We start from the raw sequence: 26,240 nt of genomic DNA, 5'->3' as shown, positions 1-26,240 counted from the left end.
ATGGAGGACAGCTGGGTATTTTATTTTTCTTTTTGTGAAGAGCAGGCAAGTTTTGCATGAAAAGGAATGGCTCTCTTAGCCACATTAGCTTCAAGATGCTTATTAGACATTCAAACAGAAACGTCAGGTAGGCAAGTGTCCCAAAGATCTGGAATTCAAACGAGATGATTGGGCTGGAGATACAGATTTGAAAGTCATTAGTATATGGATGGAGAAGGCAATGGCACCCCACTCCAGTACTCTTGCCTGGAAAATCCCATGGACGGAGGAGCCTGGTAGGCTGTAGTCCATGAGGTCGCTGAGAGTCGGACACAACTGAGCGACTTCACTTTCACTTTTCACTTTCATGCATTGGAGAAGGAAATGGCAACCCACTCCAGTGTTCTTGCCTGGAGAATCCCAGGGACGGCGGAGCCTGGTGGGCTGCCGTCTATGGGGTCGCACAGAGTCGGACACGACTGAAGCGACTTAGCAGCAGCAGCAGCAGCAGCAGCAGTGTATGGATGTCACAAAGCCATGCAGGTCACTCAGGAAGAAAGTGCACATGGAGAAGTAGCAGAGAGGAAGCCAAGGGCGTTGGAGTGTTGGATAGGATCTACATGTGTCAAAGGAAAACCAAAGAAGAGATGTGTCACAAAAGTCGAGAGAATTGTTTCAAGAAGGAGGGTATAGTTAGTTGTATCACAAGCTACTGAACGAGTTAAATGAGGACTGACACCATTATTTGAGCCACTAGCTTTGACAAGATGTGGGCTTTGAGAAATATCCATTTCAAGGGTTTGAAGAAAAGATGAGGTTAGAGACGGAAAGTATAGACATGTCTTTTAGGGAGTTTTGCTGTGAAGGAGGGCAGAAAAATTGGGTGTTAGCTGAAGGCAGAAGTGGGATCAAGTAAGGATTTTTTTTAAATTTCAATAAGATTTCAATAGAAGGATTACTAAAGAGAATGAGGGATAAGGAGAACAATTTGAGGTGCTTTAAGAAGGTCTGGGGGATGGGACTCACTTTAAGTTCTTTAGGCAATCCTTCATGTGCAAAGCAAAAAAATGTTAAGAATTTTTTGTTTTTAGACTGGTGAAGTGGGAAAGATCTTCAATGATAGAAACAGGGCTGATGATAAAAGAATGACAGATGTGTTTTGGACATATTAAGTTCAGTGAAATAGTTAGATTAACTGACTAACTTGGTAATTAGTACAAGAGACTTTGAGCTTCATGACAGTAATGATGCTTAAGAAAGATATTTTACAAAAGATCAGTTCAGTTGGTAGACAGCATTTAAATTATTCTGTATCAAATTAACAAGGCCTTACCTTGCCAAGATTCTTGGCACTTTTATATTCACTTAAAATTACATTGGGAAAAAGCATAATAGTAATGGAAAAGCAACTAATTATAAGCAATTACAAGCCAAATTATGTTTATACCACAATTAGTGTTTGAGGTGGTTTAGTAGACTAAGTCTTCATTTCAATAAGCAACCATCAAATAATTGAATAGCTTGTAAAACACATAAATACCTCTTTTATCTTTATTCCAAGTATAACCACCACATTCTTTGAATTATTATTATAATAAAATGAGCAAGTCATTATCTTTTGTCCCAATCCCCAGTCTGAGTTGGATGCTTTTAAAAACATGGCAAGAGTAGCTGTATGTATCACCTTCTGCACAAAAGTTTCTTTCAACAGACTTGACATAGAAATGTGAACAAATTCATGTTCTTGTAAGACAAGTACTAACTACCCAGCAGGGAATTTAGAGTACACACTCAAACTACATCTTCTTCATTAAGTTTTTCATGCTTACAACATTGTCTTATTTCACTTGTAGTTGAATAAGTCTTTCTCTAAGGATGATAAGGGGAGAAGGCAATGGCAACCCACTCCAGTACTCTTGCCTGGAAAATCCCATGGACGGAGGGGTCGCTAAGAGTCGGACACGATTGAGCGACTTCACTTTCACTTTTCACTTTCATGCATTGGAGAAGGAAATGGCAACCCACTCCAGTGTTCTTGCCTGGAGAATCCCAGGGACAGGGGAGCCTGGTGGGCTGCCGTCTCTGGGGTCACACAGGGTCGGATACGACTGAAGCGACGTAGCGTAGCAGCAAAGATGATAAGGAAAAATCCTTTGTCTGGTAACAGTGCTGATTTTTATGTCAGGTTGGGTTTTTTTCTCCCATATTTCTAAGTAAAAGTCACAACTTTGTTACCACAATTTTGCCACCTGGGGTCAAACTGTTTGACTACTACTTGATAACTTTTTCATTTTACTTGATCACTGAAATTAGATTCATGACTCTAAATCACGAGTAATCATCACTCTGAATCCTTAATTTCCACTCAATTTCAGATATTTAATTTTTACCATTTTTTGTTGAATGACCATTCTTTAAATGCTATAGCGCTTCACAATATTCAAGAGTTTCACAGAGATGATTTCATATAATCCCCTCTCTTTCCCCTACCCATTTACGCCCCAATTTCAGATTCTATTTAATAAAGCAGGTTCTAGAAACAGTTTTGCAGAATAAATTCCCACCAGTTGACCTAATTGAGCACGTTGTTGCCAGTGCTTCATGGCAGCTACTGAGCTCGGCCAACTCCGAGGCTTGGCGAGCCACATGGTGGGAGGTAGGTAAGAGCCGGAGCCCTTCAAGGCTGGGCGCCACGTTGCTTTTCCCTTTTTGAATAGGGAGACAACGCTTCTGGCTATTGTGTAAATCGACCGAGAACTGCGTTCATCCGCACATCAGCTAAAGCGTGATCAGAATTAAAGCGCCTTCTAATCCGATCCTTTGGCAACGTGTGCGTCACGGACTAATGTTGAGTTTTAATGCCTGGCTTCGTTCGCCTTGGGGAAGCACACTTAAGAGAATGGCCGAGTACCTCAGCAATATCGGCGAAGTGCACGGGATCAAAACGACCACGCCATCCCAGCAGTGGCCACAGCCCCCGCCGAACCCCGCCAACTCTCTAGAGGACCCACCCTTGTTCCCCGCTATAACCAGTTGCTTTACGCAGCGCTACACAGTCTTCCCTCCCTACGTCCCCGCTCTCCCACCCACTCCGCATTCGACCCCAGGCTCTTAGTCCCCAGTAGGACAACAGATCGCCGACTCCCGCCCAGCGGCCACCCCGAACCCTGAACCGCAACGCGGCTGGCTGCTCCCCGCGCTGCTAGCGGGCGGGCGGCCAGCCAGCCGCAACTGGGCGGCTGGTGATTGACAGGATCCTGGAGCAATCAGCTGCAAGGGCGGGACGTTGCGTCACTTCCTGTTCTTTTGGGATTAGCCGGGGTATATAAATTTGGTGCTCACGCAGTGCTCTCGCTCCCACAGTATGGCCGGCGACATTAGCTAGCGCTCGCTCTACTCTCTCTAACGGGGAAACAGCGGACTACAAGAGACTGAGCTGTATCTGCCTCTATTTCCAACAGACTCACGTTCAACTTTCGCTCACCCACACAACAAAGCCGGGGAAATTTTATTAATCCTTTTTTTAAAAAAAGTTAATATAAAATTATAGCAAAAAAAAAAAGGAACCTGAACTTTAGTAACACAGCTGGAACAATCCGCAGCGGCGGCGGCGGCGGCGGGAGAAGAGATTTAATTTAGTTGATTTTCTGTGGTTGTTGGTTGTTCGCTAGTCTCACGGTGATGGAAGCTGCACATTTTTTCGAAGGGACCGAGAAACTGCTGGAGGTTTGGTTCTCCAGGCAGCAACCCGACGCAAACCAAGGATCTGGGGATCTTCGCACCATCCCAAGGTGAGTGCTCGGGGCTCTCGCCCACAGTCGAGTCTGGGGGACTGTCGCCGCCTGGGAGGCACCAGCCTGAGGCTGGGGGCCGAGGGTTGGGTTCCCACAGTCTTCAGGTGGGGGCAGGTCCGCGTGCGGGAGGTCGTTTTGGCAGTCGTGGAAAGGGCCCCGGCGCTGGGGGTGAGCAGCCAAAGGTCCACGCGGGGCCCGATCCAGCTTCTCCCGCCACCGTTGCCGGGCAGGGCGCTGCCCGGGGGGAGGGGAGGAGGCCGGCGCAGCCGCGTGCTCAGGTAACGTCCCCGGCGCGGCGTGCGGGGCGGCGGGCAGCGCCGTTCCGGGTAGTTTAGCGGCCCTCATCTCCCGACTTACTCCCCATCGGCCAGATTTGGCGGTCGGGGACCCTGGGTGGGGTGTCCGGAGGTGGAGGCCGCGCGGGCTCCCTCCCGGCAGGTGTGGCTCGGCGGGCTTAGTCAGGCGCTAATTCGGGCGTGTCCGCCTCGGGAGTGGAGGAGGGAGGGAGCGGAGCGGATCGGGAGCCGGATTCGTCCTCTCGCGTGCGGCGGGAAGGGGTGTGTGTTGGGGGGGGGGGGGGGGGCGGCCCGGCTGGGGCCGAGGGGCTGACTAACAGGCCTCCCCGCCCGTGGTCGGCGCTGGCAGCATGTGGCGCCCGGGCGGCGGGGATTGGGCGGGAGCAGCTGTGCCGCAGTGGCTGGGCCGCACCGCCGCCCTAATGTGCTCTGCACCAGAGCCCTTTCGGGGCTGCCCGGGAAGACGGCCGGAGAGCCCACCGAGACTGGCGCCCGAGTCTCTTGACCTTGGGCTGTGTAACCTGTTACCGAGTCGGCGGAGTCCAGAGTGGAATGAGGCTAGCCTGCGTTTACGGGCTAGAGGCGGGTCGGAGCTCGGACATAATGCCTTTAATGCCTAATCCTGCAAAGGAATCTGGGGCTCCAGCCTCCCACCCCGGGCAGTCATGCGAGAGAGCTGGGCGACCGCGCAGAAAAAGATAAGGCTTGCAGTGGTCTCGATCCCAGCGCAGATGACGCGAGCGACCCCGATGGTGGCGGGGCCGGCTTCCCCTCCCGGGCGCTCGGACCACTAGACATCTCTCGTCATTCTAGGCTCCTGGGTGCATAAGTGCCGCTAGTGTGCCTTGAGGCGGAGGAGCCGGCGCGGCCGCTTCATTGAAAGGCAGCGACCAAAGAGCTGCTGGGCCGGACCCGGAGCCTGCCCCGGGGTGTAGGCCAATGGGCGTTTCAGGAATGTTGGCTGCGCTCGCCGCTTTTCCTGACAAAAAGCAACTGGAGAAGGGAATCTAGGCGGACACGTGCTGCTGGGACTTTTAAGGCGGTCTCACTTGAAGGAATCTCCCGTAGGAAAACCTCCTGTTAGCTAAAATGTGACCAGTTTCATTTTTCAAGCTTTGTGCGACACTTAAGAGGTCGTAATATGGCCCCTACTCTAGGAAGCAGTTACTTATAAATATGGGGAAGCTTAGTATTTCCTCCATTTCACAGATGGAAGAGCTCCCTCGTGTTGGTGATATGCCTTTGGTAAGACGATTGTGATAGGATTATCTAGGAAATACTGTCAGGAAGAACTAATGTGCAAAAAACAAATCATAAAATGAATAACAAAATTTTCTGCTCCGGCTCGTTAAATGAGTTGAAGCTTTGTTAGTTAGCACCCGTTCTTAATAAAGGGAAGGGAGTGTTTCCTCCCCGAGTTCTTGGGCAAAAACGCCTGAATTTAAGCTTTTTTGGTTAAGAATTAGTTATCCGAATGAAGGAGGAGAAAGGCTTATAAATAGGCAGCTTGCTTGCTTTTAAATGTTCGAGAACGACTTTTGCACTTTGATCAACTGAAATTGTTTTACTGCTTCAGCATGGATCTTAAAGTGATGGCAAAGATTATACCTTCAGGGACAGAATGTTGGTTTTGTTGAATCTGTGATTAAGTGTGATTAAGTGTAAGTTTTGTAGATACTTGGAATTCGTTAAATCCCATAGAAGAGTTATCAGTCATCTAGAAGAGTAATGCATAATGAAATGGTTAGTACATTGCCTATGGCATGTCTAGATTTGAGTTCAAACATCATCTAATAGCTAGCTGTTTGATATTTTTGCCTCTCCAAAATGGAGAAAATAATGGTACCTCTTCATGGGTGTAATTGTGAGGGTTAAGTGGGTTAATACATATACAGTACTTAGAACTGTCTGAGACATAGTAACCACTCTGTAAGCCTTAAAATCTTCATCTTCCATTCTTTACCTTAAGGACAGAATCTTTTTCTCTTCTCCTTGTTTTTAAGCAAACCAGGCTGGAGGAGAAAGTATTTCAGATTATAGTCTAATAGGCAATTTAAAATTACATGGTGCCCTAGCAATTTGATGTATTTTTATTCAAGTAGAAGAGATGGTGAGCTTTAGATTGCTTAATGAAGTTAAACCTTAATTCTTCCATGGAATAATCTTTAGTAGCTTTGTTTTTATTTAACGATATAAATGTTAGGAAGCCAGAAAATCCTTCTTTTTACTTGCCTCACATCTCCAACCTCAGTAATTACACTAAAATGCAAATAGAAGAAAGTCAGTCAAAAGACATTCACAAACTGGAATAAAATAACTATACGGTTTATAAAACATAAAACCTAAGGGCATGGTAGGAGTTAAGATGTCCTAAGAGGGTGTCACTACCAATGCTAAAGACATTTAAAAGGCAGCATATTACAGGAAAGTTCCTAGGAAAGTACCTTCCCACATCGATGCAAGAAGAAATAGAAATCCTAATAGTCCTATAACCACTGCATGAATTGACTTAATCACCCATAAAGAAAAATCTAGGCCCAGATGGTTACACTGGAGTATTCTAACATTCAAGAAATAATTCCAACCTTTTTCATACTTTTTTTTTTTTTTTTTTAATTCAAATTCTCAGTTAGGCTAGGATACTATTTTTATTTATTTTTTTTCTTTCTTTTTTTTTTTTTTTTTAATTTAATAATTTTAAAACACGTGTTCCCCATCCTGAACCCTCCTCCCTCCTCCCTCCCCATACCATCCCTCTGGGTCGTCCCAGTGCACCAGCCCCAAGCATCCAGCATCGTGCATTGAACCTGGACTGGCATCTCGTTTCATACATGATATTTTAAATGTTTCAATGCCATTCTCCCAAATCTTCCCACCCTCTCCCTCTCCCACAGAGTCCATAAGCCTGTTCTATACATCAGTGTCTCTTTTGCTGTCTCGTATACAGGGTTACCGTTATCACTGATGAACATAGATGCAAAAATCCTAAACAAAATTCTAGCAATCAGAATCCAACAACACATTAAAAAGATCATACACCATGACCAAGTGGGCTTTATCCCAGGGATGCAAGGATTCTTCAATATCTGCAAATCAATCAATGTAATACACCACATTAACAAATTGAAAAACAAAAAACATATGATTATCTCAATAGATGCAGAGAAAGCCTTTGACAAAATTCAACACCCATTTATGATAAAAACTCTGCAGAAAGCAGGAATAGAAGGAACATACCTCAACATAATAAAAGCTATATATGACAAACCCACAGCAAACATTATCCTGAATGGTGAAAAATTGAAAGCATTTCCTCTAAAGTCAGGAACAAGACAAGGGTGCCCACTTTCACCATTACTATTCAACATAGTTTTGGAAGTTTTGGCCTCAGCAATCAGAGCAGAAAAAGAAATAAAAGGAATCCAAATTGGAAAAGAAGAAGTAAAACTCTCACTATTTGCAGATGACATGATCCTCTACATAGAAAACCCTAAAGACTCCACCAGAAAATTACTAGAACTAATCAATGATTATAGTAAAGTTGCAGGATATAAAATTAACACACAGAAATCCCTTGCATTCCTATACACTAATAATGAGAAAACAGAAAGAGAAATTAAGGAAACAATTCCATTCACCATTGCAACGGAAAGAATAAAATACTTAGGAATATATCTACCTAAAGAAACTAAAGACCTTTTTCATACTTTACATTCATAGTATTACATTCTAATTAGTTAATAGAGAGGGAACACATATCACAGTTCCTTTTGGGGTTTGTATAATTTTGATACCACACCCTGACTAGAGCTGTGAAGGAATCAGGATTTTCATGCACTGCAGATGGGAATGGAAAACAGTGTATCCACTTGGGAAAATGGTTTGGCAGTTTCTTAATAAGTTACTGTGCCTGCTAAATTGCTTCAGTTGTGTCTGACTCTTTGTGACCCTATGACTATAGCCTGCCAGGCTCCTTTGTCCATGGGATTTTCCAGGCAGGAATATTGGAATGGGTTGCCATTTCCTACTCCAGGGGATCTTCCCAACCCAGAAGTTGAACCCGCATCTCTTATGTCACCTGCATTGGCAGGCAGGTTCTTTACCACTGGAGCCACCTGGGAAGCACTAAGTTAATACATCTCTCATATGATCTAGCCAGTCTAGTCCACTCATGTGTTTGCCCAAGTGAACAGGAAATATATCCATACAAAGACTTTTACATGAATACGTTCTTAGAAGCTTTATTTTGCAATAGCTCCAGAACTGAAAACAAGTCTCTGTATTCATCCTATAGAATACTACTTGGTAGTTAAAAAAAGAACGATGAACTGCTATTGACACATGCAACAAATGATTGTGCTGGAGAACAAACAATAATAAGCCCCATGAGAAGTCCTATACTATAAGATTTCATGTCTATAAAACCAGAAAATACATACACGATAGGCAAAGGATGAGAGTTAAGGGAGAATGGTGGATTACAGAGAGGCATGACGGAACTTTTAGGGGTGATACTAATCTGCCAAAGCTCAGATGGTAATCCACCTGGAATGCAGGAGACCAGGGTTCAATTCCTGGGACGGAAAGTTCCCTTGGAGGAGGGCATGACAGCCCACTAAAGTATTCTTGCCTAGAGAATTCCCATGGACAGAGGAGCCTGGCAGGCTACAGTCATAAAAGTTATGAAAGTCGTAAGTACATCTCAGATTTTGACAAATTGATCCCATCATGTAACCAGCCTTCATATCTAAGGAATGTAACTAGTCAGCAGTCCCCCTGTGCCTCCTTCCAATTATAACCTATTCCGCTCTCCAGCTAAGGGAACACCACTATCCTGAGTTTTAACACACCATGGTTTTCCCTAGTTTTTTTTATAACATGGAATCATTTGTTATGTATTATATGCCTCCTTTGGTCAGCATTATGTTTGGGGTTTTTTTAGTTCGTTCTCAGTGTTGTATAGTATTTTTGTGTCCATATACCACAATTTATCAAGTCTACTGTTTACATCAATAATTTCCAGTTTGCTAATACAAATACATTGCTATGAACACTAGTTTAAATGTCTTTTTGTAAACAGCATGTATGCTCTCCTGTTAGATACACACACACCGAGGAATGGAGCTGCTAAGTCATAGGGTACATATAGTGCTTCTGTGTTTAGTAAAGCTCCTGGGTTAGGAAAGTTCCCCTGGAGAGGGGATATGCTGCCAGTTCCAGTATTCTTGGACTTCCCTGGTGGCTCAGACGGTAAAGAATCTGCCTGCAATGCAATCTGCCTGCAATGCGGGAGACCTGAGTTTGACTCCTGGGTTGGGAAGATCCCTTGGAGGAGGGATGGCAACCTACTGGAGCATTCCTACCTAGAGAATCCCCATGGACAGAGGCGCCTGGCGGGCTACACAGTCCACGGGGTCCAGAGAGTCAGACACAGTTTGAGACTACACGGTACAGGGTGCATATATTCAGCATAAGGGTGCAGTTGCTCAATATCTTCATTTAACATTTGTGTTGTCTTTTTAATTTTAGCTGTTTTGTGGGTGTATAGTGGTCTGTGTATTTCCCTTCAGACTAATGGAGTTGAACATCCTTTTATATCTTTATCCACCATTTGGCTATCTTTTGTGAAATGCTTGTTCAAGTCCACTTCTTTTTCTTTAGGGATGATTTTTCAGTTTGCAGGAGTTCTTTAATATATTATAGATGAATTATCTCTCCAATATGTATATTGCAAACATTTTCTGTCCTCTGGTTTCCTTTTTCATTTTATTAATGACAGTTTAGAAAATAGTTCATAATTTTAATGTCTCATTTATCAGTGTTTTCACTAATGGTTCGTGGTTTTTCTGTCCTGTTTAAAATGATCTTTGCTCATCCGGAGGTAATGAAGATGTTCTTTTTTCCCTGTAAACTTTGTTTTACTTCTCATATTTAGATCTGCAGCCCATCTGGAATTTTTTTAATACGGTATGAAGGAATAGAACACACTTGAAGCAAAATTGGCCCATCTTTCCAAACTTTAACTCCAAGCTGGAACCCACTGTCTATTAACATTTCCCACTGTCCTGTAGGCCACTTAGTAGAATTTCCCTTCAGTGTAATCTGAATGAAGTGAGAAGCTTTTATCTTTTCTGGCATGGCTTGGATTAAATAAGACTGATTAACAATATGTTGGAGAAAAGCAATAGTCCAGATATCCAAATGAATAAGACAGGTGATGTTTTCTAAAAGTGACTACTTCACAAAGTAATTAAGGTTGAAATATAAAAAGAGGGAGTAGTATATTAGGTTTAACCTGCAGGTTTCTCTACTAGAATTTTCAGATTTCAAATGATGTTGAATAGAAATAGACCTTTATTTCTGTTTCTATAATTTCTTAAGAGTTGCTGGACTAAAATGCTGGACCAGACAAAAACCTTTTTAAAAGAAATGGCAGCTATGGGGAGGAAGTCTGTTAGAAAATAAGAAATTTTGGTGAGGAACGATAGTTTGATCTTTCAGGGCTCTAAAATTGACTTTCCTTTCTGCTTTAGAATTCATCACAGACCTGGACTCTTAGTAAGGAAATGGGTTCACATGGGAAATTGTAGTAAATGGAGGTAAAGAGTAAATGTTTATTAACTGTGGAAAGCTAGATGTATTTTAGCTATGTGAAAGTATGAAAACTACAATCTGTAATGTTAATATTGGGCAAGACATTTAGGACTACTGGTATTTTCTGCTATTCTTACTTTCCTTCACTCAAATTTTATATGATAAAATCTTCAGCAAAGGACTGGGAGCAGTTGCAAAAATAGTAAATTACACCTCAGCATTAATTTTCCCAGAACTCATGCCTTACTTGACTATATCATTGCACCATATTGCAATATCAGTAATTTACACTGAAGGAATTTACAACCCCTTGCCAAAAACCTTTTAGGGTAAATATTTTGGAGTAGAAGGGCTTCCTATTGAATTAAGCTTCTCAATACATTCCTCACAGCAGTTTCAAAAAACTTGAACTGCTATCTTCAAACCACCCTTTTTTGAGAGGTACACATGATAGTAATAAATCAATGTAGCAGTAATGATGCTAATTTAATTTTTCAGTGAAAGTTTGAGGTGGAGAACTTAAGTTACTCTGATTATAATTAACAGTGCATTCTGGGTTGATTGCTTTGAACAGAAGATGAAAGCTTATTTCTCTGGATATCTGAATTAAATTCTGGTCAGCCTAGACTTCGCTGAAGAGTAATCTCATGTTTTAGGATGCATTTGACTCAGACTGCTCTTACGACTGCTACCACCTTGGCTGTGGTGTTGAGGTCTGAATGCAAGGTGATAAATAGTGTCTGAAACAGATGAGTCAGGCTGTTGACTAAGGTCACCCTTCAGGAAAGTTCAAATAGTTCAGTTGGGTAACTTTTGGGGTAAATTACTTGATAACTCTGAAATCAGAGATTTTTGCTTAAAGGAGGAAATCTGTTAGAGGAACCTAATCACATGGAGGCCTTTTAAATAAATGCAGGTTTCCAGGCACCATCTGCACAGTTTCTGGCCCACTATATCTGAGGGTAGAATCCAAGGGATAAAAGCAAAACTGTTCTAAAGGGTTTTTTGCATCTGCCAGCAGCATTCTGTTCCCTCTATAATTTACTTCTTTAAAAGTCTAACATTGGCTTCCCTGTTGATCCAGTGTTTAAGAATTCGCCTTGCAATGCAAAGGACACCGGTTCAATCCCTGGCCTGGGAAGATCCCACATGCCACAGGGCAGCTGAGCCCATGTTCCACAACTACTGAAGCCCACTCACCGTAGAGCCTGTGCCCCGCAACAAGACAAGTCACCACAGTGAGAAGCCCCCTGCTTACCACAACTAAAGAAAGCCTGTACACAGCAGTGAAGACCTGGCACAGCCAAAAATAAATAATTATTAAAAAATGAAGGTCTAACATTAAGTTTAACCATTTTAAGTGAACATTCAGTATTAAATGTATTCACATTGTTGTGCAAGAGATCTGTAGAACTTTTCATTTTGCAAAACTGAAACTACCCATTAAAGGTTAATTTTCCCTCCCCTCTTCCTCCAGCCTTTATCAGTCACCTTTCCTTATGATTTGACTACTTTGGATACTTCATATGAATGTGTGAGATGAATACCTTATATAAGTGGAAACCTATATCCTTTTCTGGTGATACTCATCCTTTTCTGACTGGTATGATTCACTTAGCATGAAATTCTTAGGTTCATTCACATTGAAGCATGTGATAAACTTTCCTTTAAGGCCACATAAGCCATTTTTTGCATACACCACATTGTCTTTATCCATTAATCCCTTGATGGACATTTGGGTTGCTTGCTTCTCTTGACAGTTGTGAATAACAATGAACATGGATGTGGAAATGGCTCTTCCAGATCCTGTCTTGGACTATTTACACACACACACACACACACACACAAGTAGAATTGTTAGATCATGTGGTAGTTCTGTTTTTATGGTTTTTTGAGGAATGTTCATAATTTTTCCATAATGGCTGTACCATTTTACATTTTCACCAGTAGTTCCATTCACTCAGTCATGTCTGACTCTTTGTGACCCCATGGACTGCAGCATGCCAGCACCCCCTGTCCATCACCAGACTCCCGGAGTTTACTCATACTCATGTCCATTGAGTTGGTGATGCCATCCAACCATCTTATCCTGTCATCCCTTTCTTCTCCTGCCTTCAGTCTTTCCCAGCATCAGGGTCTTTTCAAATGAGTCAGTTCTTCGCATCAGGTGGCCAAAGTATTGGAGCTTCAGCATCAGTCCTTCCAATGAATATTCAGGACTGATTTCCTTTAGGATGGACTGGTTTGATCTCCTTGCAGTCCAAGGGACTCAAGAGTCTTCTCCAACACCACACTTCAAAAGCATCAGTTCTTCGGCGCTCAGCTTTCTTTATAGTCCAACTCTCACATCCATACGTGACTACTGGAAAAACTATTACTTTGACTAGACAGACCTTTGTTGGCAAAGTCATGTCTCTGCCTTTTAATATGCTGTCTAGGTTGGTCATAACTTTCCTTCCAAGGAGCAAGCGTCTTTTAATTTCATGGCTGCAGTCACCATCTGAAGTGATTTTGGAGCCCCCCAAAATAGTCTTTCACTGTTTCCATTGTTTCCCCATCGATTTGCCACGAAGTGATGGGACTAGATGCCATGACCTTAGTTTTCTGAATGTTGAGTTTTAAGCCAACTTTTTCACTCTCCTCTTTCACTTTCATCAAGTGGCTCTTTAGTTGTTCTTCACTTTCTGCCATAAGTGTGGTGTCATCTGCATATGGAGGTTATTGATATATCTTGATTCCAGCTTGTGCTTCATCCATCCGTTCACCAGTAGTAATTCACAAGTGTTAAAATTTCTCTGCATTTGCCAACACTTGTTCTTCCATCTTTCCTTTTCAGTATCTGACATCCTAATGAGCACAAGGTGGTATCATGATTGTGATTCACATTGTCTTATGATTAGTGGCATTGAGCATCTTTTTATGTGCTTATTGGCCATTTGTATATCTTTTTTGAGGGGAGGGGAATTGTCTATTTAAGACCTTTTGCTTACTTTTAAATTAGGTTATTTGTTTTTCTTGTTGGAGTTCCTTATTTATTCCGGATATTAACCTCTTATAAGATGTAAGATTTGCAGGTACTTTTCCAGTTCTGTACCTTGTCTTTTCACTCTGTTGAATGTTTTCCTCTGATATACAGAAGTTAAGTTTGATGCAGTTCTATTTGCCTATTTTTGCTTTTGTTGCCTGTGTTTTTTGTGTAACATCCAAGAAAGCTTTGCCAAGTCCAATATCATAAAGTTTTTCCCCATGTTTTCTTCTAAGAGTTTTATAGTTTTGTGTCTTAATTGAGGTGTTTAAATCCATTTTGAGTTATGCAGTGTAAGGTAAGGATTCCATTTCATTCTTCTGTGTGCAGATCCAGTTTTCCCAACACCAGTTGCCCAAGAGACTATCTTTTCCCAATCCACAATCTGTTCTGCTTGCCACCCCCAACCCCCCAAAAAAAGGATACGGGACGTCCCTGGTAGTCCAGTAGTTGGGACTTGGCCTTCCAATGCAGGGGTTGCTGGTTTGATTCCCTGGTCAGGGGGCTAAGATCCCATATACCCTGGGGCCAAAAAACTAAAACATAAAACAGAAGCAACATTGAAATAAAGGCTTTAAAAATGGTCCACATCAGGGGGGAAAAAAAGTAGCCGGTTAGCCATTTCTAGTCTTACTTAGTCAGATGACATAGAAGTCTCTTATCTTAATTGTATGTTTTCCCATGTAAACACTTCAATTTGTTCTATTTTTATTAAACCACAGACTAAAAACTTTTAATGTAAAATATGGGACTTACCTGGTGGTACAGTGGATAAGAATCTGCCTGCCAATGGAGGGGACAAGGGTTTGATCCACATGCCTCAGAGCAACGAAGCCCGTGAGCCACAACTACTGAAGCCTGTGTTCTAGAGCCTGCCTGCTGCAGCTGCTAAAGCCGGTGCACCTGGAGAAGCCACCGCCGTGAGAAGCCCATGCGCTGCAACTAGAGAACAGCCCACATGCAGCAACAAAGATTCAGCTCAACCACAAATTAACTAACTGATTAAAAATAAATAAAATATGGCATGCCATTTATGTATTACTTTTCTGGCAGAGTGACTAAGATCATTCAGTCCATGTACTATCATTTGTAAAGAGCATAGTATTTGAGAGATTTATCATGATCTGGGTGGGGCTAGGATCCAAAAAAGCTTTATTTAGGAAAAAAATAAGGGGCTTATTTTTCTACCAAAATGTGATTTTAATAATTTGCTGAAATTCTCAACTGTTTTCTCTCTCCTCTTTATGTTTATGGATAGCATTGTATTGACTTCTTCAACTCTAAATCTGTCACATTTTTCCTGCCCTGTGTTTTTTGAGCCAGCAGTTCTCTAGATTGTTTTTATAATCACTTGGTTGATAGACTATTCAACTGTGTTTGACTTAGAATGTTTTAAAGCAGTTCCTTTCATACCATGACTTTGAAAAGTACTGACTACTTAAGGGTTTCTTTTAGGTGAGGAAGAGTATGGTTGCAGACTTTATTAACAATGCTAGAATGAGTGCAGGAGGATTCTTGTTTCCATCAAGGTGGAGTAAGCACACTCTACTCTCACTGAATGCATCTAGAAACCCTGGACAGAATGCATGCAGCAGCTGAGGACTCTGGAAAGTAAAAGTTAGGTGCATTGGAGAAGGAAGCCAAAACTCAAAACATCACTGAAATATCCATGAGTTTGTTTCTTTTTTCTCTTGGTATCTCCTGGGATGGTCTCAAAAGCTGCCATAAACCCGGAACTGCACACAAACTGAGCTCTTAGGTCTTTTTCTGGAATGTGGACAAGGAATGGAAGGGGGCCCCTTTGGGTTAGAGAGAGTGGGGAAAATCCCTTTTTTGTTTTTGTATTGCTTTGCTTTTTTTTACCCTGTTCTTTGCTGCTGTAGCTCAGGCAGTCCTGTAGTAGACTGCTGCAGAGCCGGGAACTAAAGCCTGGGCTTTCTAGCCAGCGGACCAAGAAGCAGGCCATCTTCACCACCCCACCCCCACCCCTCTCCCCCCCCAACTATTGAGCTAGGCGTTGTCATGGAGATTATGGAGATAGTAACCTAACACATAGAAGTTGGATAAGAACAAGAAGACTGAACTTAACCATTTCAGCTGTCTGCTAACATAGTTTTTTAAAAATCAGCATGCTCCATAGGGTTTGAAGATTTAAAATCATATAATGTGATATCCAGGATGCAATCACAAATTTTTCCTTATGTAAAAATAAAAAACAATAAGGAAATTGCCTCAAAGGGAGATAGTCTAGTAGACTTCAACCTCAAGGTGGTGCAGGTCAGGATTTAAAAGCAGTTATCATAACCATGCTATAAGAAGTAATAACAAATCTTAGCAAAGAAGCAGAAGATGAAACTGAAAAATAACTACTGGAATAGAAAGTTTACTGGATGGGCTTGTAGAATAATGACAAAAGAGTGAGTGAACTGAAGATAGATCAGTAGGAATGGCCCAGTTGGAACAATGTTAAGAAAAAATTTCAGATGGACACTGAAAATGAACAAATCCTGGTCAAACATTTTAGCATTTTGTGTCAGATTGACAGAAGAGTGTATTATGGAAAAAATATTTGAAAAAATAATCTATGTTTAAGTTTATGGATGGGTTCTATAAACAGCTAAGATATTAGCAATGAAATGAGTAAGCTTCACTTATGTAGATTAAAATAAGATAACATTTCAAGTGGAATATATATATATATCTGGTGCTTTAACAGAATAATTCTGTTAAATGAATATTTTTAATAACTCACCCTGAGGGTGACATTTTAAGAAACAGTAAAGGATCATGTAGGAATTTAGTTTTTTTTTCTTTTTTTTAAACTTTTTTTTATGTTGAGGTATAGTTGATTAATAATGTTGTGATAGTTGCAGGTGGATAGCAGAGGAAGGCAGCCGTACATATACATGTATCCATTGAATTTGTCTCCCATCCGGGCTGCCACATAACACTGAGCAGAGTTCCCTGTGCTACACAGCACGACCTTGTTGGTTATACATTTTAAATATAGCATTGTGTACATGCTGATCCCAGACACTCTAACTATGCCTTTTCCCTGTTCTTTCCGCCCTAACCATAAATTCTTCCTCTAAATCTGCCAATCTGTTTCTGTTTAGTTAATAAGTTCATTTGTACCATTTCTTTTTAGATTGTACATGTAAGGCATGTCATTAGATATTTCTTCTCTGGCTGACTTCACTCAATATGACAATTCTAGGTCCATGCATATTGATACAAATGGCATTATTACGTTCTTTTTCATGGCTGAGTAATAATTCCATTGCATACCTGTACCACATCTTTTTCCATTCCTCTGTCAATGAACATTTAGGTTGTTTCCATGTCTTAGCTATTGTAAACAGTGCTGCAATGAACACTGGGGTGCATATATTTTTTGGAGCCATATTTTTCTCCAGATATATATATGTATATGCCCAGGAGTGAGACTACTGGTTCATCAGTTCAGTTCAGTCGCTCAGTCATGTCCGACTCTTTGCTACCCCATGGACTGCAGCACCCCGGGCCTCCCTGACCATCACCAACTCCTGGAGATACTCAAACTCATGTCCATTGTGTCGGTGATACCATCCAACCATCTCATGCTCTGTCATCCCCTTCTCCTCCTGCCTTCAATCTTTCCCAGCACCAGGGTCTTTTCAAAAGAGTCAGTTCTTCTCATCAGGTGGCCAAAGTATTGGAGCTTCAGCTTCAGCATCAGTCCTTCCAATGAACACCCAGGACTGATCTCCTTTACAATGGACTGGTTGGATCTCCTTGCAGTCCGGGGGACTCTGAACAGTCTTCTCCAACACCACAGTTCAAAGGCATCAATTCTTTGGCGCTCAGCTTTCTTTATAGTCCAGCTCTCACATCCATACATGACTACTAGAAAAACCATAGCTTTCACTAGACAGACCTTTGTTGGCAAAGTCATGTCTCTGCTTTTTAATATACTGTTTAGGTTGGTCATAACTTTTCTTTCAAGAAGCAAGAGTCTTTTAATTTCATGGCTGCAGTCACCATCTGCAGTGATTTTGGAGCCCCCCAAAATAGTCTTCCACTGTTCCATTGTACCTCCATCGATTTGCCATGAAGTGATGGGACCAGATGCCATGATCTTAGTTTTCTGAATGTTCAGTTTTAAGCCAACTTTTTCACTGTCCTCTTTCACTAAGAGACTCTTTAGTTCTTTGCTTTCTGCCATAAGGGTGCTGTCATTTGCATATCTGAGGTTATTGATATTTCTCCCAGCAATCTTGATTCCAGCTTGTGCTTCATCCATCCTGGCATTTCTCCTGATGTACTCTGCATATAGGTTAAATAAGCAGGGTGACAAAATGCAGCCTTGATGTACTCCTTTCCCAATTTGTAACCAGTCTGTTGTTCCATGTCCAGTTCCAACTGTTGCTTCTTGACCTGCATACAGATTTCTCAGGAGTCAGGTCAGGTGGTCTGGTATTCCCATCTCTTTCAGAATTTTCCACAGTTTGTTGTGATCCACACAGTCAAAGGATTTGGTGTAGTCAATAAAGCAGAAGTAAATGTTTTTCTGGAACTCTCTTGCTTTTTCCATGATCCAGCCAGTGGATGTTGGCAATTTGATCTCTGTTCCTCTGCATTTCCTAAATCCAGCTTGAACATCTGGAAGTTCACGGTTCATATGGTAGCTCTATTTTTAGTTTTTTAAAGAACCTCCATCCTGTTCTCCATAGTGGCTGTATTGATTTATATTCCCACCAACAGTGCAAGAAGAGTTAGTTCCTTTTTCTTCACACCCCCTCCATGATGGCCATTCTGATGGGTATGAGGTGATGTTTCATTGTAGTTTTGATTTGCATTTCTTTTAATTAGTGATGTTGAGCATGTGTTTGTTGGCTATCTGTATGTCGTCTTTGGAGAAATGTCTTATTTGGGTCTTATTTGTCTTTTTCATAATAAATTGCAAATACATAGTATACTTTCCTGGATTTTGGTTTGCTTCTTAACATGCTGTAGCAAAATGCATCCATCTTACTTGGTGTATATGTCAATGTAGATTGTTTTGAAAGAAAATTAAATGTCGGTATTCATAAAAGAAGGAAAATCCCCTGGAGGGAGGGCACAGCAATCCACTGCAGTATTGCCTGGAGAATTCAGCGGACAGAGGATCCTGGAGGCTACAGTCCATGGGGTTGCCAAGAGTTGGACAGCTTAGCAGGCATGCAGCATAGTGATTGAACTTAATCTCCAGCCCTTCTCCCCATCCATAGGTCAGGGGCTGGATAAGACATTCCAGCCTTCTAATCACAAGGTGGGCCTTCCTGGCAACAAGCGTCCAACCTCACTTGCTTCCAAAAGTTACTTCATTAACATATCATTCATAAGAGAAGGTGGAGCAAGAATGAGACAAAAAATACAAAGTATGATTTTAAATCATGGTGAGACTTTTGTAATTTTTATGAGAGTAGGCAAGTACTGTTATAAATTAATCATCCTCTTTTTGGTTAAATAATAGATCCGAGTGGGACATACTTTTGAAGGATGTGCAATGTTCAATCATAAGTGTGACAAAAACTGACAAGCAGGAAGCTTATGTACTCAGGTAAGTCCTCTGAAATAGTATTGGTTAACCGATTTCAGTATGAATCATACTTTATGTGGAAGAGTTAATTGTTTCTCTGTATACTGGTTCTATAATTGTTTTTACCTTTTTTAAAAAAAAATACGGTGTAAAATAAAATGTTTACTTCAGGTGTCCCTAGGCAGTAGGGTTTTTGAAGTCTTACCTAATAGCTCTTCAAGGTGGCTGCCATCTTTTTTACCCTGGAGTTAGCAGGGAGTTTCTGTAAAAGAGGATTGAATGGCATTGTTCCCTTGCCCTCACTTCTTTTATTTTTAGTATGTGCTTCTCTATCAAAGCTTGAAGCAGAGTGAAAATTAGCTTTACCATAGAAATAGGATTGCTGTTATTTAAGAGACGAAAGCCATGGAGTTCTTTTTTAGGTACAGAGATAGAATTTTGGGCCTTGAGGCTATTGTATTGAACACGGTGCCTGCTTTTACTAAGTCTATATTTGACATATACAGATGTTTATCAAATGCCTATTAGGTGCCAGGCCCTAGGGATATAATAGTAAAAGCAAACATTCCTTTCCTCATGGAACTTATTATCCAGTAAAAAGTAATGAGATGGTTACAGACGTACACATGAGAGCAGGCAGTTCAAGACGAGGTAAAGAATGAATTTAGTAAGTGTCCTAGGTTAGGTTAGGTGTGGAGGAAAATTGACCTGTAAAAGAAGGTTTGTGTAATGAGTTAGTATGCTTTATACCTAGTTTATGTTTCTGTGGGATCTTTCATGTAATAGAAGAGGAAGAATTATTTGCTTCCTTGAGAACTTAATGTTTAAAATTATTAGCCAAAAATTTACACTTTAAATGATAGTCCAATAATAATAGATTAAGCATCTCAGTAGTACATAAACATTGTTATAATATTGTGACTTTCTTTTAAACTGCAGTGAGAGTAGCATGTTTGTCTCCAAGAGACGTTTCATTTTGAAGACATGTGGTACCACCCTCTTGCTGAAAGCACTGGTTCCCCTGTTGAAACTTGCTAGGGATTACAGTGGGTTTGACTCAATTCAAGTAAGTAGTCAAAAAAACATTTATCCTTTGGTCGGGTATAAACGTTAAGAGTTCGGTGATGTGCCTGGTAAATAAATTTGTATACTTGTTCAATTGTAATGACTAAGGACACTCACACTATGGAGAGAAAGAATGCCTGTTACTCATGGACAACAGAAAATGTGGAGGAACCAGAGAAGGAATTGGGATAAAACTCAAAATGAAAGAAAAGAAAACCAGATACTTTCAGTAGTTAATTCTTTAACATTATTACTATGAATGGTGGAGAAAGTAAGAAAAGAAGGGAAAGCAAGGAAAATCATCTAGACTTCATAATAAAGAACTGATTGTATTAAAGAGCAATAGTCAGTTAATTCTTGAATGCTATCAGACTTTATACTTGGATTTTAATTATTGTGATAAGATGTTGAATTTTAATATTTAACTTAATTTGTAAATATTAGTAAATAATTTACTCAGTTTGTCCTAGGGCAAAGGACAGCTGTCATTGGGACCTAAAACTGTTTTTGTTGATCCTTATAAGATCTAAATTGAGCAATATGTTAATTTTTGGATCACTCTTTTGAAACTAAATATATACAATACATATTTTCCCACAAAATTTTTATTACATGCTTGTTTTAAAGCTCACAAACTCCTGCCCTAGGGAATCCCCTGGTGGTCCAGTGGTTAGGACTCTGTGTCTCTATATAACACTAACTCATGGGTATTGGTGTGAAACTTTGCTCTTTGACACAGCGGCCTTCGTTTTTCTTTGTCAGCCAGCAAAGTGCGCTATAGTCCACGGGGTCGCAAAGAGCTGGACGCAACTGAACGACTGAGCATACGCACACATAAAGCACTACAATATATGTTAAGTGTCACTGGGAAAGAATATTTGTGGAGATAGTTTTGGTTTTGATATGTATATGTAGAAAATAGTATATTGGTTTAGGAAAGGTGATAGAATTCTGTGTGTGAAATTATCTGTCTGTCTTTTAGAGCTTCTTTTATTCTCGTAAGAATTTCATGAAGCCTTCTCACCAAGGGTACCCACACCGGAATTTCCAGGAAGAAATAGAGTTCCTTAATGCAATTTTCCCAAGTAAGTTTAAGTAGAATTGAGTCCTGCTTCTTGAAGTTGGATGTGTGTGTGTGTGTGCCTGTGTATCAAACATAGCACTATATATAGTTAAGTTAAATGTATCAGTTTAGCTGATTACAAATTTTTGAGTATTCTTGTGTAACTGTTGAAATGATGGGAGAAAAAAATCAAGTAACTGATCATCTGCCAGATGGAGGACTCATCTTCTAGCCAGTTGCTGTCATTTATGTCTGTTTTAGTGGGTATGAAGGCTGTGATCCCTTCATCCAGAAAAATGCCCCATGACTTCATAAACCCATGCTAAGACACTGGTCCATGTTAAGAAACTGTCTACCATGCTGTACAGGAGTTGAGCTGGCTTAAGAATGGTCAACCGAAGTGAGTTTGTAGTGTCGCTTCAACTAAATTGGCAAGATTTACTTCTATCCATTTATATAAGCTTTTATTTATAGACCTTCCTTTTTGAGCTTCAAGGACAGGGAAATAAAGGTTACCTAATCTAACACCCTTATACCCTAGAAGAGGCTAAAAACCTAAGATGATTTTAGTAACCTGGCGCAGAGTCATTCACAAGGGTGATTTTGAAAAAGAAAATCTTTAAAAGATTTCCATCCTACCTGTTATTACCTCATCCTTTATACTAGGCTATATCAGGGTGCCGTGCATAATTTAGTTTAAATTTCAACCAGCTGTTAACTTTGTTGAGTGAGGCTTTGAAACACCATGGAAAGGAGGACGCACTGCATAACTTCATTTCCTGGAGAGAGTAGGTAAATAGGCGACCAAACTCCATCACCTGATGGAGTCTTAGGGGAGAGTAAACCATAGTTTTCTCAGCACCATTCAGACTGGCTTATTAGCTGAAGAGCATCTCTAAATGACAGCCAATAAAATGTTTTCTTAAAGGGGGGGGGGGATCCTGCCTACTTGCTATCAGATGGATCTGTTAAATTTATTTTTTGTTCTCCTGCCTCAACAGATGGAGCAGCATATTGTATGGGACGCATGAATTCTGACTGTTGGTATGTTGGACCCAATCTGATGGAAGTTTTGTTTTATATAAGATTTCTTTTTAAACTTGCAGTTGTCATTTTTAGAAACTATTTTGTACTTTTATATAGGTACTTGTATACTTTGGATTTCCCAGAGAGTAGGGTAATCAATCAGCCAGATCAAACCCTGGAAATTCTGATGAGTGAGCTTGACCCAGCAGTTATGGACCAGTTCTACATGAAAGATGGTGTTACTGCAAAGGATGTCACTCGTGTAAGCATTTTCAATAATAATTCTGTATCCTGCTTGGCAGCTAAATATTTTGGCTCATTCTCTATTTCTTTTCCAGATTTGCTTTTAAATCAGTCTTTGGCTTTTTTCCCAGGAGAGTGGAATTCGTGACCTGATACCAGGTTCTGTCATTGATGCCACAATGTTCAATCCTTGTGGGTATTCAATGAATGGGATGAAATCGGATGTAAGTAAGAATATCTTGCTTAATAATTTAAACCTTTAAGTGTGCCCTTTCCATTATTAACACAAAGCTATTTCTCTTAAGGGAACTTATTGGACTATTCACATCACTCCAGAACCAGAATTTTCTTATGTTAGCTTTGAAACAAACTTAAGTCAGACCTCCTATGATGACCTGATCAGGAAAGTTGTGGAAGTCTTCAAGCCAGGAAAATTTGTGACCACCCTGTTTGTAAATCAGGTAATACATTTTTTTCATCGACAATAAAATCTGACAGAAAATAAGGATAGTGAGGCATGTCATAAAATGTATTCTGAGATGCCATATAATCAGCCAGAGATAACCAGAGATACTACTAATTGAGGTGTTTGGTAGATGAGAAGCTTTATGCCTATCATTAGACTTTATATCTAGCCCAGTTCGTGAGCTCCTCTTATCCTATCTATTTTCCCTGTTGATAGACCTTGGGGATGGTGGTGCCAGAAGACATAAAGTGTCCCACTGCATCCAGCCCCTAGGAAGTCAGCTAAAATATTTCATTTCCATGGGGTTGGTTTTGTTGTTGTTGTTTTGGTTTTTTAATTTTATTTATTTATTTTTCGTTGTGCTGGGTTTTCGTTGCTACACAAGCTTTTCTCTAGTTGTAGAGAGCAGGGGCTGCTCTTCGTTGCAGGGCGTGGGCTTCCCATTAATGGTGGCTTCTCTTGTTGTGGATCACGGGCTGTAGGGCACAAGGGCTCAGTCATGGTACATGGACTTAACTTGATCTGTGGCATGTGGGATCTTCCTGGATCAGGGATCAAACCTGTGTCTCCTGCACTGGCAGGCAGATTATTTATCACTCTGAGCCACCAGGGAAGCCCCCAGTGCTACAGTCTGACTAAAATAGCAGTCTTAAATACTTTGTTTGAAAATATTACTGCATATTGGAAACGCTAATGGTTAATTTCATTTTCCCCCAGAGTTCTAAATGTCGCACAGTGCTTTCCTCACCCCAGAAGATTGAAGGTTTTAAACGTCTTGATTGCCAGAGCGCTTTGTTCAATGATTACAATTTTGTTTTTACCAGTTTTGCTAAGAAGCAGCAACAACAGCAGAGTTGATTAAGAAACATGAAGAAAAAACGCAAAAAGAGAACACACATAGAAGAAGGTGGTGGCTGCTTTTTAGATATTGATACCAAGGGCCATGCTTTCCATAACCACCACCTCGTAGTTGCAGAAAGCCCTAGATGTAATGATAGTGTAATCATTTTGAATTGTATGCATTATTATATCAAGGAGTTAGATATCTTGCATGAATGCTCTCTTCTGTGTTTAGGTATCCTATGCCACTCTTGCTGTGAAATTGAAGTGCATGTAGAAAAAACCTTTTACTATACGAAACTTTACAACACTTGTGAAAACAATTCAATTTGGTTTACGCACAGTGTAATATTTCTCCAGGTGTCATCCAAAATTCCCCACAGACAAGGCTTTCGTCCTCATTAGGTGTTGGCCTCAGCCTAGCCATCTGGGACTGTTCTATTAATTGCTGCCAGGATTTTACATCCAGTTACCTCCAGTTTCTAGAACATATTCTCTACTAACGTTATTGAAACCAATTTCTACTTCATACAGATGTTTTTGCAACAGCAATTAAAGTTTTTCTTCCACGAGTGGAGTCCTCTAAGAAAACTATCCCTTCTGTGTATTTATATTTTAACACTGCTTCCTGTACTTGTATTACTTGGATTCCTACTGTTACCATGGTGTCTCCCCTCCCAACCACACCCCCTCAATAAAGCAATACACTGTTACACTGTGGGTTTTATACGAATCTATACCCCAGAGGGGGAAGGCGGGGGTAGACCCTAGGCTTAATTTTCTTTTAAGGTCAATGGAATTTGACATTTTTCATTGCCATGCACTCTTTTGGAATAAACTATTGTTGATTAGCAAAGACGGCGTAGATTGGTACTAGGGAATATTGGTAGAACTGTATGGAAACTGTGCCATTTGGTGTCCCCCATTAAATGAAATGAGCTTCTCATAAGTACCATGTCGTTATTAACTTGCTCAGTAGTACAAAAGCATTTTTATCACAATTTATTAACGAGATTTAAGATAAAGGTATCGGTTTCAACAAATCAAGTCAGGTCAGATGATTCACCTTAACTTTTACTTTCGTAGCCATTTCCACTAATTTCTGTTAATGATATGCCATGAACTTTGGTTCAAAGCAGAGTCAATGTCTTTTCCATCTTGTGACTTAAAAGTTCCATGACTTTATGCTACATGTAATAGTGTTCTGACTTTCCTCTTGCTTGTTTGTATTCCTTTCACCATGGAATAGGATCAGGTGATGAATGAGAACTGTTAAGGTTATTCAGACATATTCAGTGCAGCAGAATGCTATCCACAAAACGTTACACACAAAATTACAAAATCATTGCTGGGAAATGACCTAAAAATACAGGCATAAAAGAGTTGGCATCTTTTAGCTGTATTTGCTAACATGGACATTTAAGCAGTTGATAAAAGAGCAAAGTTGACTCAATTTTGTATTTCTTCTTGTCCTCAAACAATTTTTGATTCTTTCTGGAGTGATGCAGTGATGCTTTTGTTCCTTCCGTATTTATAATGGAAACACTTCTTTTTTAGTGTTTCTGAACATAAAATCTGCTTGATTTGAAATCAAGTGGTTGGAACACTTGACTTTTATTTTAAATGCATTGTTGATTCAAAGCTTCATTGAAGAAGCTTTCAATCAATGAATCATTCTGATTTTCTATAATTACGCACAGTACCTAATGTTTTGGTGCTATTATGAGGACCAATGCTCAAAGTGGATTTTGTTCTTGAACAGCGTCCCAGTAGATTTGATGACATTTATTGGCTTGAGGTCTGATTTTCCTTCCCCTAATAGATTTAAAAGATTTCTATTTCATGTTGAAGACCTGCACAAATTTTGTATGGAACAAAGCCTAGAAAAAAATGAAAAATAGATTGACTAGTAATCTAAATTAATCCTAATATGTATGATAGAGGAGGGAAAATTTTGGTGCCATAATTTCTCTCTTCATGGTGTTGGACATAAATCACTTGGAATGTATTTCTGTACCCACAATTTAAGATTCAATAAAGGTTTGCTTAATTCATTGTCTAGTGACATTCAGAAAGTTTTCTGTCAATGTATTTTTTTAAATAGTATACATGACCAAATAGTAGACTCTATATAAAGTTTTTATAATTAATTGAAGGAATCAATATTTAATGTTTTTTTTTAAGGTTATGGGAGATGTTATAAAGATCTTTAAGTTCTGGGAGAACAGTTTTAAACGTTTGTTGTTGATAGTAGCTTCATAACTGAAGCTGAAAGGAAATCATCTGGGC

The 26,240-nt window shown here is 40.4% G+C and overlaps 1 protein-coding gene and 1 long non-coding RNA gene across 2 annotated transcripts; both read left to right on the top strand.

The window, feature by feature from the left end:
* Positions 1–3,319: 3,319 nt before the first annotated feature.
* AMD1 (adenosylmethionine decarboxylase 1) lies at positions 3,320–26,005 on the top strand. Its single transcript, XM_019967212.2, has 9 exons — positions 3,320–3,770; positions 19,183–19,269; positions 20,188–20,314; positions 21,296–21,398; positions 22,378–22,420; positions 22,520–22,664; positions 22,777–22,869; positions 22,951–23,106; positions 23,829–26,005. Exons 1-9 carry the CDS (start codon positions 3,661–3,663, stop codon positions 23,967–23,969), a joined length of 1,005 nt encoding a protein of 334 aa, XP_019822771.1. The 5' UTR covers positions 3,320–3,660; the 3' UTR covers positions 23,970–26,005.
* Positions 11,750–18,645, top strand: LOC139184908 (uncharacterized). The gene is made up of 2 exons (XR_011568440.1): positions 11,750–11,996; positions 14,411–18,645. It is a non-coding gene; the product is annotated as an uncharacterized lncRNA (long non-coding RNA).
* Positions 26,006–26,240: the final 235 nt, after the last annotated feature.

Source organism: Bos indicus, chromosome 9, assembly GCF_029378745.1.
Source record: "Bos indicus isolate NIAB-ARS_2022 breed Sahiwal x Tharparkar chromosome 9, NIAB-ARS_B.indTharparkar_mat_pri_1.0, whole genome shotgun sequence".
Lineage (NCBI taxonomy): Eukaryota > Metazoa > Chordata > Mammalia > Artiodactyla > Bovidae > Bos > Bos indicus.
This window is presented reverse-complemented; position numbering and strand designations above follow the sequence as displayed.